Source organism: Astatotilapia calliptera, chromosome 2 (assembly GCF_900246225.1).
Source record: "Astatotilapia calliptera chromosome 2, fAstCal1.2, whole genome shotgun sequence".
In the NCBI taxonomy this organism is placed as follows: Eukaryota; Metazoa; Chordata; class Actinopteri; order Cichliformes; family Cichlidae; genus Astatotilapia; species Astatotilapia calliptera.
The window spans coordinates 32098222-32119676 of NC_039303.1; the positions used below are offsets into that span (position 1 = coordinate 32098222).

Consider the following 21455-nt stretch of genomic DNA (forward strand, 5'->3'; position numbering starts at 1 on the left):
GGCTTTGGGGCAAGCTGTTATTAAGACAAGAAAAGGCTGGACATCTGTGTTTGTAGATATAGTTAATGTAGACAGACGGGTAGCAAACCTGCTCTTACACACATTGTGGTATCACTTGTTGACAGTCAGAGAACACACCTGCTTGTCAGGCCACACCTTGTCTGATACTGTTTACCAAAAGCAGCCTTCCTGCTGTGTAAAGCTACAGATTTTTCCCTGTACTGTTAATCTGGAAGACAGCTGTTACATGTTTTTTCCTATTTCAGAAATCTGACTGTAAGACTTGAATCTTAGTTGCTTCTTACTTAGCTTCATGCTTCCTTTGATAACAGTTGGGGGAAAAAAGTTGGTATTGTCTTAATCATTAATCAGATGAGAAACAGTTGCAGTGGTAGAAATAACTTTTCAAAGCACTGCATCCTTTGCGTGTAGTGTCTCTCTCTCTCGCGTTCTCTTTTTTAAAGCACCGAATAACATTTACATCAGTATTACATTATTCTGTTTTCGCCTGTGCCTGTCATTATAGGGCAACCTCAGTGTGTGTGGACACAATGCAGAGAGCAGCACACAGGAAAGAAATGGTATTACAAGCAGTATTAGGTCAGACAGGTGGAGGACATAGCTGGCAGAGGGAAGCAACCACATAGGAGAGAGCAGCCTGCTGGAAAGGTCTGCAGAACCTCTTAACCTCTGCATTGTTTCCAAGCCCACAGACACACACATCAAAGCAGCACAACACACACCTGCAGGCACAGACAGCACACCCACCTCTTTGGAACAAAGTTAGAGCAATAGTCTGGCATATTTTTGGCATGTGCTTCTCCCTTGTGGTTGATGTAGAAATACGAAAGCAATGCTGCAATAACAATATGGGATATATGCAATTAAGCACGAAACACACACCATGATGCAGGAGTATTACTCACGTTATAACACTGGCTTTTCTTGGGATGGCCTCACAAACACCCCCCCCCCCCCCCCACACACACACACACACACACACACACAATCACACACACACACACACAATCTTGTAATTAATCCAGGAAATTAATGTGTGATACATCCATTTTCGCGAACCACTTTTGCTCAACTTGAAATCTATGAATATTCTAATTGCTGCCTTTGGGCCTTTTTGCAGTCGAACTTGGCGCTACTTATTGATAACAATGAAGGATGCGCGATATTTAATATCTGGGGTCTGCTTTTATTACTCAGTGTTGCATCATTTTCAAGAATATATAAAAAAAAAATGAAGCGCGATTGTGGGCATTAATTCAGTTGTCGTGCAGGCTGGAAATAAAAATGCCATCATTTGTGCATTACCCGTGTATGATCTGAATGTATGACCCACTGTTACTGGTCAGGTAAGTTTGCTTCTTGAATCGACAGTTTGTTGCCCACTCGAGCTTTGATCTGATTATCCAATAAAATGTGTAAAACTGTGACGCGTGGTCTGCCGTTGGAGCGCACACTCAGTTAGTTATTAGACGTGTTACTACTGGTGCCCAGAGCTGTTCAGCTTAACGCACTGAAGCCTCTATCTGCTGCCTTTCGCTTTTTGTATTGTTCGAGTAGGAGGAGCCGCTTTCCTGTGATTGTCTGCCTCCCTCCCATCTCTCTTTCTCCCTCTCTCTCTGTCTCGCTCTCTTTCCCTCTCTCATTTTTCCAAAGTTGAATATTCCAATTGCCTGGGAGCTCTCGCCAGCGGAGCGGTGCAGCCCACTGACTGAACGGCACCGGACTGGTGTTTTTGCTTTGCGCCGCGCTGTGCGCTTTGTGGAACAGACGTGAAGGAGTACTCTTCAATACCCCGGCTCGGCTCATCCCCTCCCTGTCCACCCTTCTGTGTTTCTTTCGTTTCGGGGCTTCTCTCAAGATGACAGAAGAAAAGAGAAGTGGGCATGTAAAGCTGGTAGGTGTCTGAAACCCCTCCCCTCCGCGCTCAGAGGTGTCTGACTCGGTCTATCTGTGTGGGGGTTCAGGTTTGTGGGAACGCTCAGACAAGCCGGGGGAGAAAGAAGCGCCCGGAAATAGAAACGGGAACCGGTGGTGCTTTTCCCAGCCATCTATGGGATTTTTCTTTACGCGTTTGTGTAAGCTTTCTCTTGAATGGAACCGAGCCATACGCGCACGAACATGTCTGAGGTAGGCTGCTGGTAATAATGCTCAAACTTAGACATTAGTGCTGGGACAGGTTTTCTCAGAAGCTTCCACGTCCGTGTGTCCCCATCTGATAATATACTGTACGTGCAGATTTGTGTATGTGGCAAGTTAAGGCAACAGCAGTGTATGCACTCATTGGTGGTCTAACATTAGATTAAAACGGCATTTTTTGCTTACGAGGGTAATTTAGGGGGAAAGATGGGTAAATAAAGCATTTACGTAGTGTGCTCCAAAGTGCCTCTAACTCCCATCAGAGCTTAAGATAACCGAGCTTTAGTTTGGATACCCCTGCTGCGCATATGATGGCATACTGTTTATTAGAGTGATTCAGCTTCAGAGAGTCTTGTATTATGGTTATGTTTATTTAAAGGGTTTTATAGGCTCATTTCGCGAGCTGTAGTGTATCCATGAAACACAGACGCTCGAGATTTTTGCAGTTTATCTTGTCCCGGGGTGAATGATAGACTATAAACAAGGGGTCCTTATTGCATCCTCGTGCTTTTCAGAGCAATAGAGATTCATCCAAGCGAGAAACATCAACCTGATTTGTTTTGAAAATTTTGTGGAACTCTCTGGTAACCAGTAATGAACCCGATTGAAATAAGTTTTTCCCCTATTTTAAATGCCATTTTTGTAGCACTCTCGCTAAGAGAACATTTTTAACATTAATAGAATTTCTTTTCTTTTTTAAATCTCTATACTTTGATAGCAATATGTGTGCTACACTTACACAAATTAAGCCTTTACTTTTTCATTTTAGCTAAATCCAATCTCTGCCACCGTAGCACTGAAGGGAACTTGTGCCCCAAAATTAACAGCCCAACAAACTGGGATGAAATACACAGACAACATTGTGTTTAAGTGTCGCTACATATCGTTCATCTCACGCAGTGCTGAATGCCAAACATTATCCTGGACTTCTAAAAATCCTGCTGAGCTCAGCTGACAGCATGAGGAAATGTGCTTCTTGTTAGGCTGCTGAAGTGTTTTGCAGCACTAACAAGTAACTACTGTTATGTGATAGGTGCCTGTCAGGTCATACCTCTGTAGTAGTTTGCGTTGTTTTTCTTCAACCTTTACTCGAATCAGTCCCTCCGTGCTAAATCTCAAATCCTGCTTTCCAGATTGCTACTCACTGCCTCTCCACTCACCCTCTCTGTGCCTATGCCACCAGTTTGCGTGAAGCAAAACCACAATAGGGTGGACTAAAAGCTGAAACCCAATCAGGCTTTTGCAATTCCTCTAGCAGAAGTTTTCCCAGTTCTTTTTTTTTTCTCTTAAACCCTTGGCGCTGACTGTCTCCTGCCATTAGACAACATGGCTCATCAGACTGATTACACATCAGCATACTCATGTACGCTTCCATCTCAAACAGACAAGAATGCAGTTAATGCTCCTGGCTGCTAGTTACACTCTCAAATGCCATGTGTTCACTTTCCTGACTGATTTTCTATCTTTAGGATTGTTTTCCTGTTTCTCACTTTATCACCCTCCCCCTCTTCCTTCCTCCCTTCCCTTCTTATTATTTCTCTCCCCTTCTAACTCTTTCTATCTCAGAGGAAAAAGTGGGTGTTGTTCCCTGTCGGTACGGGAACCTACATCACAAAGCTCACTGTTATGCCTGCTTTACTTTCTATCAGCTTCTTTTGCTTAGGCTGTTGTGTATACATTTCTGTCTATTCACTGTGGGCAGCCAAAAGAATTAAAAGAAAGGTGGTAGATTTAAAGAAGCCTTGTTGTCCAGTGATGCATGTTGTAAGATTAAATTTAATGGATCAAGGGAGATGCAGCAAGCGTGATTCATTCAACAAGGTTTAATGGATTAGGTCGTGTAACGGTCATGTCTTGGATTTGAAAAAGCTCGACATTGCTGCTGCCAAAAAATATGGACAATATTGGTACCAGAGCCTCCCCTGCAATGCTGAGGGTTAGTTCACTTAATATAAGAATAAAGCAGTAGACGTGTTTCTCTTTGTTCTTACTTCCTAATGTGCTGAATTTCTAAAATACTTCTGATTGTCCTCTGGCCATTTTTTCATTTCATTTCAAGTGATTTGTGAGTTATATGGTATTTCTTTAAAGTCACTAAAGCTGTAAAAATCATTGGAGACCAGATTTGTGTTCATCAGTTTAGAATGAGCCCTGTTAGGTCTCCTTTGATTTTCGAGATTGCAGCAGTTGCATGTCAAGCCCCGATCACCTTGATCAGATTTTGAATTAGCCCACCTGTTAATCTGAAGTTGGTATAGCTGCCAGTAATATACCTTAAAGCACATAACTTCATCTGAACTACATGACAGACAGTAAGTGGTAGCTTGTACCATTTTGTGCGTCTGCACAGAGGTGGCCAGCTTTGTGCAGTCGAGGGATATACGGAGTGAAGCCATGCATCTGAACTTGGGATGTTTTAAAATCCCCTCTGCTCTCTTGTTCCCTTCAGCGTTCCAGCTTTCTGCAACAAATCTAGAACACAGCAATTCCTCTAATTCTCTAAAACAGTTCAAATGAATCATCTTAGCGAGCAGACATGGCCCGCTTAATAAACTGTGTGCTCCTGAGTTTCTACCTTCAGCTGTGTTGTTTTTGCACATATGCGCAGTAAATGAGCTGAGAAAACAGTTTTGTATTGACAAATGTTGGGGCTAATGTAGAGGCAGACAAGGTTTAGGTTTAAATAGCCTGCTATATATTTCAGTTATTGCTTTACGATTTTTTAAAGGTCTTTTTGCGTGTTCATTTTGCACTAGTAATAACACCCTAGAGGATATGCTTTTGTGATGGGTGCAAAAGTGATGGGTTGGTAGCACTGAAGTAAGCATAATCACAGCATCAAATGCACTTCAGGGTGCCATTAACAAAACCACAGGAATCTGCAACAAGCACCTATGTTAAATGGAAAGTGTCAAAACTAGCAGGGCCTGCTGCCCATTGTTTTAGAAGAGAAGCATGCTGTTGATCATTGTATATCAAATGATAACAAAAAAAGATGTGTGTTGCAAAGAATTTCTAGTTCTTTCTTTGCCTCTCTCCCACTGTACAGCTGTTCAGTTTCTTCACATTATTCATATTGGTCAAAGGCCAGATAAATCTTGTGGAAAAATTACTCACTTGTGTAGTTGTAGCTACAGTGAGGGCGATGGGGATTGAAATTAACCATGCATATGTGAAGGTGGTGGTAATTAGTTGTAAAGAGTAGAGGGACCGAGTGAGACTAAAAGATTGCCAAGTCTGACTGCGGATCATTCATTAAAGAAAATAGTTTCTGTGTGATATAGTATTGATCTGCGGAATAAATCTTGGAGTTGAGACCTACATCGCATGGATGGATGTATGGTGTGACAGATTGCCTCCTGTCTTTGTCTCCAGACTCCTTTGATCTCTTCAGTGCACTCAGTGCAATGAAGGTCCCTGCCAAGGGAGGCATAGCTTGTCTCCCAGATATATTTGCTCTGCATGTAGATCAGCAAAGAGTACTCATGCATGGCACCACATTGCTTAACTTTCTTCTCCCGGCCAAAATGCCGTTTTATTCTTGTGCTAGCATGAAAGTCCTGCGGCGCCATCTATGTGCTCTACTATAGTTTTGTTAACGTTATATCTTAACACAGGCAGAGGAGCTTCTGTATTGCAGTGCTAGCACGGGGAAAAAAGCCTTGGTAATCTAAAACAGTGCACTGTGCTGTTGAAACAAAAATGACTATATAGAAGGTTACATAATCACAAAATTGTGGCTACAAGTGTTGGGCACACTTCTGTAAAGTGCTGAATTGTGTGCTTGTGTGCTGCTGTTCAGTGCTCCACTCCACTGTCTTCATTTTGTTAACTCTGGTCTGGCAAGCATCAGTATATATGCTGTGGCGGGAGGCATCATAGATGTTAATTAGTTTGCATTCAAGAACCCATCAGAGCTTCAGTTCAAATATATTGTCCATCCTTATCATTATGTGAGCTCCAGCCCATACTTTACTGACTTGTCCAACCTCCAAGCGTTTCATCTATAACCGAGCCTTAGTGGATGATTTACAGACTAATATCTCAGAGCTAACAGATTGAGCTTACGAGCTTTTGAGTTAAACTTGAAAATATGGGCAAAACAAGTCTTGAGTGGTGAGAGAACTTAAACCTCTGGCTGCTCGCACATGTAAACATGTATTGTGCCAAATTCTATATGCAGTACGTAACATGAAGTGCCAAGTCCCGTCTTTATATTCCTCTTTCTGTTGGCAATGTCCATGCTTGTATTTTTTTCTGTCTCTGTGTCACTTAACAGGAATGCAAACCTTTTCAACGAACACTAATGACATTCTGATATAAGCAAGTGCTGTATTTATACATTACAGATTACATATAGTTGCATGGTGGTGCAGACTAAACAAAACAAGGGTGGGACTGTGACCTGTCGTGTTGACCTGATCTGTGTGTAAGAAACACCAGATCAAAACTGGAAAAGGAGAGCTCAGCTGAGAACAGCTGAGGAGGAGGCGGCCAATTTTCATCCACACTAGTTAACAGTCAGCTGCCTATGTTGGTACAGATGTTTCCTATGATCTCACCTGCTGGCAGCAGGATCCAGAATCTGGGCCCAGTTCTGACGTCATGCTGTCCACCCAAGAGGCCTGTCTATTGGGTAAAGTGTTCCACACCTCCTGTCTGTTGGAAGCAGAAACTATGGATATTGTGAAGGTGTAGACTTCTGCCCGGGGAATGACATGAGCTGGGGGGAGTTAAAAGTCATATGTGAACAAAATGCTTCGAAGATTTTCTGGGTCTTTTTTTCTGTTATAGTAGATTATGGAAGATATTTGTTACTAGATACTAGTTCTTGAAAGTTCTTCTGGTTTTCTTTTGATTTTTTTTTCTTAACTTTACAGCAACTGTTTCAGGTGCCATTGCATTGGAAGTTGTTTCAAACTGTTCCAATTGTTCTGGAAACTTGTAACACAAATCCTTGCGCTCTTCACTTCGTGGCCATTTAACTCAGGTGTGTTGCTTGCAATAATGAACACTATAATCTCTGCAGCACAAGCCCGGATGCCGCTGTGATAAAAATAGAGGGATTGGAAATGGAAATGCAGGCGGAGAGAGGGAATAACTATAAAGAGAAAGATCAAGAAGGTAGGTGTAAACAGGAGGAGGCGTGAAAAAAGATTTTTGAGCCGCGAGGTTATTTGGGGGTTTCTGGGGAGGGTTCGTAGCTGTACAGATCAAAGAGCAAAGACAAAAAGTTAAGGGGGTTAGAGGAGGGAGGAAAAAAACACGACTGACTCATGCACTCACATATAGACACGTACATAATTCTATCATACACAGTGATCTGCCGTCAGGTGCTTTTAAGGAACACCCTCCTACTTAAACGACTTCTTTAGGAATGATTGATGCTCTTTAGAACCTCTGCAAGAGATTATCTGTCACTGTTTGCAGGGAAGGGTTTATTTACAAACTGCTAGTTACTTCACTGCAGCTGAACATACAGCCAGCATAATTATAAGTGGGAATTTTATTTGACTGATTTTTAAGTGTCCTGGCCATAGGTTCAGTTCCGTGTTGGTATAGCAGTGGCTATTGTTAACTTTCCCAATTATTTTGTGTGGGTTTGCAGTGCCCTGGGGACTGGCTTTTTTTAAAATGCCGGCAAAGCTATTGTTTAACAAAATACCTATTGATTTGTGTCAGCTCTGCTCGTGGGGCCACACTGAGGAGGGAATGTTGTTTTGTTTTCACAAACTAGTTACTCGGAATGCTTTAGAGCACTAACTCCATCTTAGCTCAGGCAAGTCCAACCAACAGGAAAGACGAGGCTCATTTCTATTTATTCTAATTGATAGTACAGACTTTTATAGAGTCTGACCTAATGTTTTTAAATGTGTTCTGGCACAGCAGATGTGTTTGTATTTTTATAATAAAGCTATTTAAGATCTCATTTTTGCAAAATCTGCACAGTATTAGAGCCTGATCAATGTAGAATTTTTAAGACCATTACTATATTTGGCAGTATAAAAATCTGATGTATCAGCCAGCATATCTTCTTCTTTTTTTTTTCTTTGAGAAACACAAAGCATTTCTTACGTGTCAGTATTTATTTCCTTGTTTACGCTCTGCCAGGATGCTCAGATTGCGCTGTTTGTAGCATTCCAGGAGCAACGAGGAAGTTGCAGGTTGCCCTTTGTTAGAAAAACTGTTGAATGTCAACACCCATAGCAAGATTGAAGGGTGTTTTTTCCATGTCTTTTTTTAACGTTTTCTTTTATCTGTCATTATAAATGCAGATACTTACAAAATAGCTAATGGCGGCCGTTAATATCGGACCAGTGATAAATCAGTCGGGCTACATAGTTAGTGAGCCATTAGTCTCGCCAGGAGTTTTACTAAGGTTTCATTAAAAACCAGGAAGGGTAAGGTGGAGGTAAATGTGAGATTTGAGTGCTGTCACACATTCCTGAACATCCGTTTTCTTTCTGTGTGATCAGGTCGGAATCCCAGTGTTAGTATTTCCCTTCTTGCGAGCAAAGTTGACTGCTTAAGTTTGAGAGTGACTACTCTGCACTGCGAGTGAGTTTGCAATGATTATATGTTGCATATCATTGCAACATCATTGTTGGTACTCCTGCAATCAGCGAGCTCAGATCTGTCTTTTGACAGTTGTGCTGTGATATACACATTGGCAGCCTACAACACTTCCCATAAATATTTCACAAGAGATTAAGGAAACTAAATTTATCAAGCGGCTGTCAGGGCTCATTCATTGTGCTATCAATCAGCATGTCTTTTCACCCTTAACAATAATAAGATTTCCCATCTTGAGAATGAACAAATGATCACTTATCAGTGATAAATAGAGCTAATCAAACAAATAGAGCTATAAGCTGCTGACATTTCAATGCATGGAGCATGCTGAGCCAATCGAATGGCAGCCAAGGAAAACAATGGCTCATATTCACCTCCCCCTCGAAGGAAATGCCAAACATTACAGTGCTGTATAAATAGAAGCTTCTGACTTTGTAGAGCGTGATAGAGGACAGGAACCCCCTCCCTGGGGTCACAGTCATGGCAAGGTCTCCCACCTCTCCTCCCTTCTCCATTCTCTGTCTTTATTGCTCTTTTTGTTTTCATTCTGAGTGAGTGATTTATTTTTGTTCTGATTTCTTTTGACCTCACTGTGGGGTGTTTTTTTTTTTTTTTTTTTTTTTTCATATTTTTTGGTTCACTTCTGTAGTTCATATTTCTTTCTCCCTCACACCCAGCAACCATGAATAACTGAACATCCTAGTAACACTTTACAGACACCTCCTGGTTTATTAATGAGACCATCTACTACAGTAGAACTGGCAAATGGCCCTCCAGGATGCATTATGTTTTGGGGGAATGTACGGACTTTGAACTAAAGTGACTCACGCAGTCTGTTCTCACTGTAACTCAGTTTAACTGTCATGAAAAACTTCCCGTTTGCATTTAGATAAATGCAGCTTATGCACATCTGGGAAAACAGGGCCCTCCAAAGTGCAGCGTGCAGTGTCGCATTAAAGGTGGCACTTCATTCTATTTGCCATTTCACACTGTTTTTTCCATCCACCTAACTGAGACTGGAGGAAGGAAGAAAGAAAGAAAGAAAGAAAGAAAGAAAGAAAGAAAGAAAGAAAGAAAGAAAGAAAGAAAGAAAGAAAGAAAGAAAGAAAGAAAGAAAGAAAGAAAGAAAGAAAGAGTGATCCTTAAAAAAAGGTTAGTTGCTCTGTCTGTAAGTGATGGGGTTACAGATGTTTCAGCTGAGATAACTCCAACAGGTCTTCAATCTGTACTGCCTTTTGAATCAGGCGTATAAATGTATTTCCTTCTGTTTGCAGGCTCCACAAACAGCCTGAAAGACCGAACACCAGCTGCTGGTCTCAGCAGATTTAGGAAACTGCATGCACATGTGGCAACACATAACCACAAGGACACACACATTCACCAGAAAGGCATTTTGTGTTTGGAGCTTTGTGTTTCTTTATCTCAGTCTTATCATGACACACTGCCAGAATCTGTAGCTGTAGCTGCAAGGGTATAGTTTATTCTCCTCCTGAAAAATGTTGGTTTTTATCTTGCAAAATTACTACTTTGAAGAGGAGAGCAGCTCCAACTGTGATTTTCAAGTAGTCAAATCCATTGTAGTTCAATAGGACAGCGTATTAGTATAATTTTTTTCCCCTTAGAGAGATTTCTTAAGAACAAAAGCTGTCATATAAGCTGTCAGGACTTATTGACCTGGGTATCTGACTACTAGAATCAATAACAACAGCACGGATAACATCATTTACTGGTATAGCTTGACAAGATGTTGATAAAGTGGCCGGCACCTTACGGATCGCTTATCCTTCTCATTTAGAGCACAAATAGCATGCGCTTTAAGCTGTCAGCTGTTTTCACAATGGGAAAACTTTTCACAAATATATCGTCAATCTTCATACAGAGGCCTATTGTTTTCTTGACAGTTTTTCCAGTCTCATATAGGTATACAGGGGCCAAGAATGCAATTTCCAGCATAAAAGATCCTCTTTTCACAAACTCAGAGTGTCGCTTATGTGGTGCGTAGATTGCTTTTTCACACGGTGTGAAGTAAATTACCATATTTATAGAAAATTCCAGTAAAAGGTTAGCCATTAACTTGGCACTGTGCTGTTGCGCACATATATACACACGCACAGAGTCAAATAAAAATATAGAAAAATTGAAGAAGAATTGGTGTCAAGTGTCAGCGGAGGCAAGTTTGTTTGCTTTCTAGCAGACAAACTTGGAAGAACAATAGATTTCCTTGGATTCTGCATTGTGTGCCTCTGAATCATTCACTCGTTTTTGTTTCACGAATGCATGTATGGGGCATTGTTTCACTCCAAGATATTCATTATTGTGGATTGCTGGTAAGTCCTAAAAGATAAAACAGAACCCTTCGCAGTGTTTCCAGGGAACTGGCTTTGAAAATGAGAAGAAAGTATATTTCAGAATTTAAAACTTTTGTTTTTTAAAGTAAGGTGGGGAGAAGAGGGTACTGAAACTAAATAACACAGTGAGGATAAGACAGACCAGCTTCTTGCCTCATGAGCCTGATTGTCAAGGTCAGTCGTTAACAACATAAACACTTGCGAGTGGATTGAACCCTGCTTACTTATTATATTTCTGCTTTTGTTGACTGTTAGTGGTATCTCTGTTCCCTCTCTCTATTTCGTCTTTGCTCTCACCACATGCCACTGCGTCTAAATATCTAATAAGCTGTTCTGCCAACTTCTGATCCTTGGGTTTGTTCTCACCTGGGCAAATGCACATGAATAATGGAAGCAGCATGAAGAGAGGCAGGGGCCTGGTTGCTCCAGTGTTGTGTTGAGACCTGATTAAACCAATTAGCAAGTCTGGCTCAGGCTTGGACTTCACAAGAGTTGATTGTTTGTTTTATTTTCAGTGTCTTGCATCAGTAAATGTCCTTCACACAATAGAGCCCTCATCAGCACCGCTGACAGCAAAACAAATATGGCAATGAAAATGAGTGCTGCTGAAACATGTGCACCCAGGCCAGTCAACATTAACCAGCATTTTACCACATGGATAAAACAAACACTAGTCAAACACTGATACTTCAGTGTAGCATCTGATTGACAAAGTACACCACGTTAGGAGACAGATGGTGTAGTAGTGGCCTAAACTAATGGACTTTATTCCAGAATACAAGTGTTTGTGTCCCATCTAGGACTCGTGTCTGGTTAGGCTTAGGTCAAAAAACTTACCGATTGGATTTAGGAAAAGATTATGTTTTGGATTAAAATGCAAGCTTGTTTTAGCTTCTTCAGTAGCACTATGACAAATTCCCCGACTGTGACAACACCAGCAAAGAACATTTGGCTGTGGTATCCCTGTGTCTTATTCCTAACATTATGGGACTATTCTAGTCCGTCAAAGTACCCCATACATTACAATCTAACGATGCGTGTTTCAGGCTCTACCGATTCCTCTGTCCTACAGGTAGGTGAACAAATGACAAATCCTAAAGAAAGATAATAAAATAGTTTGATAAAAGTGTATAAGAACAGGAAATGAAAAATAACAGTTAAATTGCATTAAAAAACATACCGCATTTTCACCTTTTAGCCCTATTTCTTCCTCTTCTACACACAAAGACATGCTGTGTTGACAAATGTTCTATATCTGCAGTACATGCTATTAGTATATGCTGTTACTAATGACAAATTATACCAATGTCTGCAACTTAATTTGGATGCCATTAAGCACATTAATAACTAAGCTAAACACCGTTTTTCAATGCTACCGGCTTAATTTATGCTGAAATGCTGGCACTATTATGACTTATTCCATAAAGTATTAATAATGAGTTTCCACAAGATCCGCTGAGGGTTAGTGAGGTGAACTGTGATAACCTCTTCTCTGAGTCCCAGGCATATTTTCCTCAAACAAAGGACTAACATTGGTAAACTGGGAATGGGAAAAGTTAACTGGCAGTGAGCTACTGCCCTTACTGGTGCCCTGTGCTGGCTGAATTTGAGGCCTGTCAGGTGCTTGATAAGCAATTAAAAAGTGATTCAAATAAAAAATATTGGTTTTGCATTTGAGCCAAATTTTGAGATTAAAATAATTGCTGTGTAGTATTCACTTTGTGGATGTAGGCTCCTTGCTGAACACGTTTACCAGTCGGGATGGATAGACCCACAGAGAAGTGACGTAGATTTATTTTGTTCTGGAGTCGTTGCTGTCTCAGCTGTAGCAGTGAGGGGGTTAAGTTTAAGTCCGTCTGCTCAACTGTACTGAATGTGAAATGGAAACACCAGCTTGGCTGGATTACTGTTTACATTCTATGAATAGGAATCACATGTTTGATGAAACCGGCCTGCTCCTGAGGTCTGCTGCAGAGAGGAAAAAGCAGGAATGAAAGGGAGGAAGAGAGAGGAAAAACTGAGCCTGTGGAGGTGGGCGGAAGAGTGAGAGTCAGAAGAAGAAGGGATGAAAACATGATAAAAATGAAGGCTGGACTTGATGGTCTAAATATTTATTATTATCCCAAGAAGAAGCTCACTGAAGCACATGGCATGTGTTGCTTGATCCCACTTATATAATCATATGTACAGTTTTGGTGTGTTCAGGTCAACTTGAGGGCTCTTACATTTGGAGCTGCCGTATTTCCTTTTTCTAAAATAATGAATAAGTCTCTTGATTTCTGGCACAAGTCATCAGTAACCGGTCGTGACATGTGTCTTATGCGTGGGGTATTTTTTAACCCTGTTAAAATTAATTGCCCACTAAAATGTCAGGATTTCAGTCCACTAATGCAACTGAATTCCACTGAATCTACTCAAACAAAGTCCTGTTTCGTTTTGGTTTAAATGCTTAGCTGAGGTGATTATGGTAAATGCCATGGGAAGGGCCTGAGAGTTGTGTTTGCTAACACTGCCACTAATGAAAGCAGTCATACAGCCGTGTTATGTTGGGTTACTGTTTTCCGTCCTGCTGATTTGTGCAGCCTCGCCAAAGTGTGTGGGGCTTTGTGATTTAGCACCGCACAAACAGGCCAGTCATTCTCTGTAAAAACACGCGTGTTGGCTCCAGGCGTGACATTTGGTTACGCCGTAAAAGTCATGAATGAAATGTCCTTGTTGACGTGAGAAAGGCACTATGCAGAGCCAGAGAGAGAGAGAGATCAAGCTTCCACCTTGTTGTGCCACGTTTAAGCTATTTTCCTTCTTCATTTTCCTTCCAAAACTAAAGTATAATTTTCTTGGGTGGACTGAATCACAGACAAAAAGATTATTTATCATCTAGCTGCATTAAAATGCCATAAAAGGCACTAATACCACAAACACAGGTGAAAGGTCCAGGTCATTGAGTCAGATTAGCCGAGCTGATGCCGAGAATGCCGTGTCGAAGGCACCCACCTGTCTGTCAAAGCAGCCACACACGATAATATATAACTCTAAGCCTTCTAATGCAATTCAAATGGGTAACTTATCAAACTATTCACCCTCCTCCACTTTGCAGTGAGCTTGAACTTTTCTCCCTCCTACTCTTTTTCCAAGCAGTATAAGCGATTAGCAAAAGGGTTTTGAGAACCATTTCTTATCATTAGGAAAGTTTTTTGTGATGTGACAGCATTGTTGCCATGCACATGTTGTGGGTTTCTTTTCTTTTTTCTTTTTTTTTCTCCAGCATCCCACGGGGATAAACATGCCAGTGTCTCACGATGTGTTTTCTAAAGCCCTTCCAAAAGGAAGACCGCTGAACCCCTGGTGTTGTTGTTTACTGCTGTCTTGCTCTCTGGAGCCTCAAACCTCAACCATGTGATTTTTCTGCTCCGCTTCCTTTCGCTGCGATAAGCCTGTGATCAACAGCCTCTGGTGATAGATAGATTCAAGGGACACTTATAGTACAGAGAGTAGCGGGAGTGCAGGTGGGGGATTGTGTGGGGGTGTGCGGGTTTTGTAAACACTGTCAATCTGACAATGAAAAGTGGCGATTCACTGCAGATTGTCACAGTGTGTCAGTTGCATCAGTGAAAGCAGCTTGCACTGGAGTAGGAACCGAGAGCTAGAAGAGCATCTTATTATGATTTATTTATATATATATATATATATATATATATATATATATATATATATATATATATATATATATATATATATATATATATATATATATAATATATGTTTGATTGCATCTGTCATTAGCATGTTTTCTCTCCATATTTGCAAGGAGGTGACGCTCTGCTAGATTTGAATGACACCAGAAAGTAGCGTCGTTATAAACATAATAACGACCGCTCGTCTGTGGTGTCCACATCTGTCTCTCATTCTGCTCTCATTCTCAAAGAAAGTGTTTGATAGATGTCTAGCATCTGTCTCGCTCGCGCCTTTCCTTTGTGTCTTTATAAGCGCTGCAGTGGATATGCATTTTTGCCCTTAGGGGAAAGGTCTACGTGTGGTGATTGTTTTTATCTATTACCCCTTCGTTCCATCATCATCAAGTGTCCATTAAGCTCCCGTTTTGGCTCTGCAGCTGTGCTGCTACAGTTCACGGGGGAGCAATTTAGTTTTTACCAGTAAATTGTTTGTACAAGGATAATCATCTTTGTTCCACAAGTGTCATCTCTCCATACTGATGTGTGAAACCTGCGCTTTTAAATAAACAGCCTCCTTTGTTGTTTTAGTGTCAGATTATGACGCGACATAAAGCGAGCGTGATGTCAGTGGTTGCTATTTTGGGGCATTTCTTTCAGGTTATGTCTTCTCCCACATGAACGCTGGATCTGAATGCGTGGGAACAGGTTTTACGTATATGTAGATGAAAAATTCAGTCTGCCTTTAAACACATACTAAATCAAATGATCTCTCTAGGCAGATTAATGAGTCATCAGTTGCATCCATTTTTTCTTTTTTCTCTTTTTCATTCACTTCATTAATAAAAGCTCTGAGCAAGACTAAAAGATTTTGCTACAACACGCACTGTAGTAGATCAGGATAAGTGCCTAACAGGTTTGTGCCTTTGTGCACATGTGCTTATTTGGGTTTGTGCGGTACTGTGCGTGTATGCCTGTGATATGAGTGTTTTTGTTGAAGCACTAGCTCAAGCTGTTCTCCTTCCAGATGGGACACTTCACCTTAACAAGAATGGCAGATGAAGAGAGACAACAAGACAGAGAGAGTTTGTGCTTGTAAATGTGGAGCTCTGGCTGTGTGTGCTTATGATTTTGTGGATGTTTGTGTACGTGCATCTGTGTGTGTGTGTGTGTGTGTGTGTGTGTGTGTGTGTGTGTGTGTGTGTGTGTGTGTGTGTGTGTGTGTGTGTGTGTGTGTGTGTGTGTGTGTGTGTGTGTGTATGCCAGCCTGTCTGCAGAGCAGCCGCATTTACCATGAGGCTAGGAATTGAGTCCCTTAGAGACTCCCATCATAGCCAGCATTGTTTCCCCAGAGTGACATAGCTAAAGCTTAATGGGGCTGTTGATGGTGTGTTAAAGCTTGGTGTTAATTATAACACCATGCTCCGTTAAACACAGTCACATTAGCATCAGCATAAGGAACACTGCTGAGCTCTGTCCCAGGGAATAAAGTGACACTGCTGATTCAGTCAACAGTTGAATTAAATGTTGATAAAATACGCAGTTTAATGGTCATGCACTCATATGCGATCTGATGTGCTCAATAATTGAGGGTTCAGACTCTGTTTTATGGATGTCACGGTGCTAGAATTTCAAAGTCGAAACTGATGCCCAGGAACATGTGCAATACGCAATATTTTTATACCAAAAAAAGGGGAAAAGAATAAAAAGAATTAAGAGGCTTTTTTTAAGTAAAAATTGGATAATGCTGTCTGACTGATTCTGGTGACTCGGCAGTAGATTTTGTTGCTGATCAAATCAGATTTAGCAAGTGCCTCTTCTCTCTAGTTGCTGGTAGACTTTTCTCAGCTTTAGAATGGGATTTTAAGAGAGCATAGCACTTTTTAGATACATACAAATGTTTGTCCGGTTAAGTGAAAACCATCCATTAATGTTACCGACAGGCAAGACTGATAACGTTTGCTGCTCCCGCATTATCATTATCATTTTATTACTACTTGTGCCTGCTTGTCTGCAGTGGTGAAGTGTGAAACTGTATCATCTGGAGGAGGCGAAGGCAACACTGTTGGTGTCAATACTGTTGCAAATGAGTATCTAATCCGATTTGCTGTTAGTATTGATTAGTATCTGAAAACCAATTTTCTTTTGTTAGTTATTATACAGCTCTCTTGACTTCTCCTTAGTTTAATTTGTCAAATACTACTGATGAAAAAGGATGAAATGCAGTAACAGCTATCCTGATTGATTATATACTACTACTAATGATAATACTGATATATGATAAGACAGGAGGCAAAATCTGAGCGGGCCGAGTAGAAGGTGTTAAGAATTTCACTGGGGGTGAGCAGGATGGACAAGATTAGAAATGAGTGTGACGGCTCAGGTTGAGCAGTTTGGAGACAAAGTACAGAGGTAAGGCTGAGAGGGTTTGGACATGTGCAGAGGAGGGATAGTGGATACACTGGATGAAGAAGATGCAGAATATGGAGCTGTCAGCCAGGAGGAAAAGAGAAAGATCTCAGAGGAGGTTTGAGGTGTAGTGAAGGAGGACAGTGTGACAGAAGTGCATGCTAGGTACATGGCGAGATGGAGGCAGATGATCTGCTGTGACTGATCATCTGTGCATGTCTGTGCAGAGCCACTTAATGAATGTTTGCACCCTGATGTTTCCTGATGTTGATTTATACCACTGAAACAGTCAGTGCAGCTGATCTGTTGCTTACCCCGTGTCTGTTCTCAGAACTAATCTGCTTTTAAATTTATTTACAACTATTCTGAATTAAGATTACTAGTAGAAAGCAGTAAAACTTGTATATTTAATATTTCTATCAAATCATAAATAAAAAGGTCAGCTGTGATTTGTAACTGGCTGTTATATATAGCGTCAAAGCTAAAGACTTATGTCCCATTTGTCATTTGAGGCCAGCAACCTTCACTGCCATCAACAGGTTCTGGAAGTTGGAAATTGTCCTTGCCTCACTGCATAACCTTCTCCCTACATCCCATTTCTCTAGATATTTCCAGTAATCTACCTTTTTTGTTATCAACCTGATACGCTGGAGATAAATTTGTTCTGCTGTTGGCATGACAAAGCCAAACATTATGTTGGTGCACTCAGTGGTGCCTCGCTGCTAAACATGCTTTTTCTTTATACCAGATACGGCTGGGCGATGCGATAACAACCTCATACAGTACCTGATAAATAACAGCCAAGGTGAAATATTGCAGGAGGATATTAGGTGCATGTACACATGTAACTACAGCATACTCAGAGACTCATACCTGAAATGTATTTTCCCATACACGCTCAACTTATTCGCACACAAGCACAATGCCCTTTGCCTTTTATCAGCATAATATCTGCATGATTGGCTGAGGGTAGTTATTTATTTCTTTTCCAGATAATGAATTTTGTAACAAAGCAGCTGCATGCATATAACTGCTTTCTTCATCTGAGTGCCTTTCCCAGGCACTGCAACAACTGCTTAAATCATGTTTGCTTTCAACGCAGCTCAGTGTTGGGGCATTGTTTCTGGTGCCGCAGAAGAGGTGGAGACTTTCGGGAGTGCAAACGAGTTTAAGCCTTTGAGCTCCCTTTTTCAGTTTGTTTTGTTTTTGTTTTTTTGGCTCATCTTCAGCTGTTCTATTTTGCCATTTCCAGAGATTACGCATGGTTCATAATTTTACAATTCTGTAGAAATTATACTAATTGAACCCTACCAAGTTAGAACAGAGTCTTTGCACATTGATGTTGTTACATGTGGGCCGGGGTGGCCACAGGTCACTCCTCGATTCAACATGCTTTGACAGGAAGCTGTGAACTTTATTTTCCCTCTGCATTCAAGCTTAACTGGTTGCATTCATAACAAATGCACTTATCACAATGCATGCTTTTAGAACATGAACTTGCATCAACAACTTATTTATATTCATGTAATTGTTTCAATACAGTCGGCTTGGTTTAGTATCTCTCACGTGAGGAACTCCTACTTTTATTTGTCAAACGGGATGTGTAATACTTTGTAAAGCTTTTGCCGTTTACACTGTGCCAAACCATCTATGAGGCTTTAAAAAATATTCCCCCATGTTTCAAATAACATTGTTTGAATCGACAAAGAGCCGTCAGTGCTTCAAAAAGGCTGTTTGGCAGGCTGTGCTTAAAGTCACTTTTGTCAAGTGATAGTTATTAAGCCTGGAATTCTAGGAAAAACAGCAGGCGGAATGCACCGTTACTCAATGAAACTACTGATAAGCGCTTATTGTCAACACTCGTGCTCATGAGTTTCATTCACAACACATTCTCCCTTTTTTTTGCATTGTTGGAGGAAGACTAAGGTAGATCTGTCTAGATCTTACTTGGTCTCCCTTGTGATTCCTGACCTTTCTTCATAGCGTGTTTTAGAGCATCATAATTAGTTACAACCTGCAGAACACCACAGGGGGAGACGAGGGCAGTCTATTAGGAACAACCTTGCTCAGTGAAATTGTCACTGTCGGCTTCCTGAGGTTGCATGGTTTAATGCTGCAGTTTCACGCTGCCTGCCTTGTTTCTTTTTAAGGACAGAGAGCCATGGGGGAAGAGAGGGATGGCGGTTATTAGTGATTTCTCATGTCAGTGATTTTAAGGCCACCCAGGGGAGACAGCTTGATAGGCAGGCCGCAAGGTGCTGAGATTTGAAGTGCTTGGAGAACAAGGAGGAGGATCTGAAATCAATTTTCTTGCTTAGCTGTTTTCACCGTTTGCTGCTTCGATCATGCGCTAAAAGTTAAAATTTCCTTGAAGTTGTTGCTTGATAAGTCAAGCTGATCTTACTATAAAAGCTACAAAGTGTCAAGGTGTTAAAGTCCTTCTACAAGTTTCTCTGTCCTCTGCTGCTGGACATCTGTCTCTCCTTTTCTCTGCTGTTCACTCCATTAATTTTAACCTGTTCTTTTGATTCGGTCAGCCTCTGCCTGTATTCTCTCTTTTTATATAGCTCTGCGAGAGGAATCGCATCAAAGGTTCCACTGAGGGAAATGAGTTGTTGTGCAAGGAGAGGAGGTCATATTTACCAGCACATGGAAATGTGTGTAATAGTGATGTTTTTGCTAAATCTGTCCAGTTCAGTCAAACTTACATGAAGCCACTCACAGCTAGCTCAGGGTAAATGGGTGAATGTGTTCTTGTGTGTATTTCTTTATGACCTGTTAAATAAAAAAAATGCTTTAATTGTCTGTGCTTTAGAAGTGAAATTATCTTGCCTTCACTTGCTCAAGAAGAAATATAATTCCTAATTAGAGGCCTTTTTAACTGATAATATCTTCATTTATTCTCCACATAGGTAATTGGCCAGCTTCCGTGGGATTTGATGTCACCTTTAGATTGGTTTAACTGAAGATGGAAACACTGGAGTCTGAGCTGACCTGCCCGATCTGCCTGGAGTTGTTTGAAGATCCTCTGCTCTTGCCTTGTGCCCACAGTCTGTGCTTTAACTGTGCTCACCGCATCCTGGTGTCTCACTGCTCCACCAGCAAGCCCCTCGAATCCATTTCTGCCTTTCAGTGTCCCACCTGTCGTTACGTCATCACGCTGAATCACCGCGGCCTGGAGGGCCTTAAGCGCAATGTGACGTTGCAGAACATCATTGACCGCTTTCAAAAGGCCTCCCTTAGCGGCCCCAATTCTCCCACCGAGAGCCGTCGCCTGCAGCCGCAGCGACCCTACACCGCCACCATTAGCGGTACAATAGCTGGAACGATTGGCGGCGGCGGTGGCACAAGTGGAGGCAGCGCTCGTAGCAGCCCGGCCACTTCCAGCCACTCCCACCAGCACGCCAACCACACCAATCACATCAACCACACCAACGCTAACCACAGCCCAGCTGTTGTTGCTAAAATGGATCCACGGATCAGCTGCCAGTTCTGTGAGCAGGATCCGCCACGCGAGGCCGTCAAGACTTGCGTCACATGTGAGGTATCGTACTGTGACCGCTGCCTGCGTGCAACACACCCCAACAAGAAGCCCTTCACCAGCCACCGCTTGGTGGAGCCAGTGCCAGACACCCACATCCGTGGCTTGACCTGCCTGGAGCATGAGAACGAGAAGGTCAACATGTACTGCTTGGTGGATGACCAGCTCATTTGTGCCCTCTGCAAGCTCGTGGGACGCCACAGAGAGCACCAGGTGTCCTCCCTCACTGAACGTTTTGACAAGCTCAAGGTTAGTCCCTAATAAGGTCATCACCAACAATTTCAGTGCACTGCCCCGATTTTGTGTTTTTTCACTTCTGTGTTTGTGGAGTACGGTGAGTCACAACCTGCAACTAATTTGACTAAAACATTGTGATTTACTGCTAAAGCTGTTCTCGTCTGAACACAGATGTCTCATACAACATGCACCATTTATTATAATACATTTGTTTGCAGTTTGCTACACAATAAAATCATTAATCCGGTCACTCTTGCCTTGGGAATGGGCAATTTTGTTGACTGTGAACTTTCACTGCCATAAATATTGCATCATACACAGCCTTTATTCTGCAAGAAGGGCTGAAAGACAGATCAAAAAGAGAGAGAGAGAGAGAAAGAGAGGGACAATTGGAATAGTGTGCTGGTGAGAAGGGCAGAGAGAGAAGGAGACCAATAGGGAGGGCCGTCATTATAATAGTCGATGAGCTGGCATTCCCTGTGGCCACTGAGCTTTTTCAGAGGCCATGAGTAAAGACTG

At 41.6% G+C, this 21455-nt stretch overlaps 1 protein-coding gene across 5 annotated transcripts in view; it reads left to right on the forward strand.

The window, feature by feature from the left end:
- Positions 1–21455, forward strand: part of mid2 (midline 2) — a 163734-nt gene that overhangs the window by 54376 nt on the left and 87903 nt on the right. For 2 of the 5 annotated variants that reach the window (XM_026142972.1, XM_026142964.1), the window contains one exon: positions 20071–20948. In XM_026142972.1, the coding sequence (XP_025998757.1) occupies positions 20127–20948 (822 nt within the window). In that variant the 5' untranslated portion in view covers positions 20071–20126. Of the gene's footprint in view, positions 1–1471; positions 1916–1951; positions 2149–20070; positions 20949–21455 lie in introns of those variants that run through there. The other 3 variants (XM_026142955.1, XM_026142987.1, XM_026142981.1) reach the window with 3 other exon arrangements.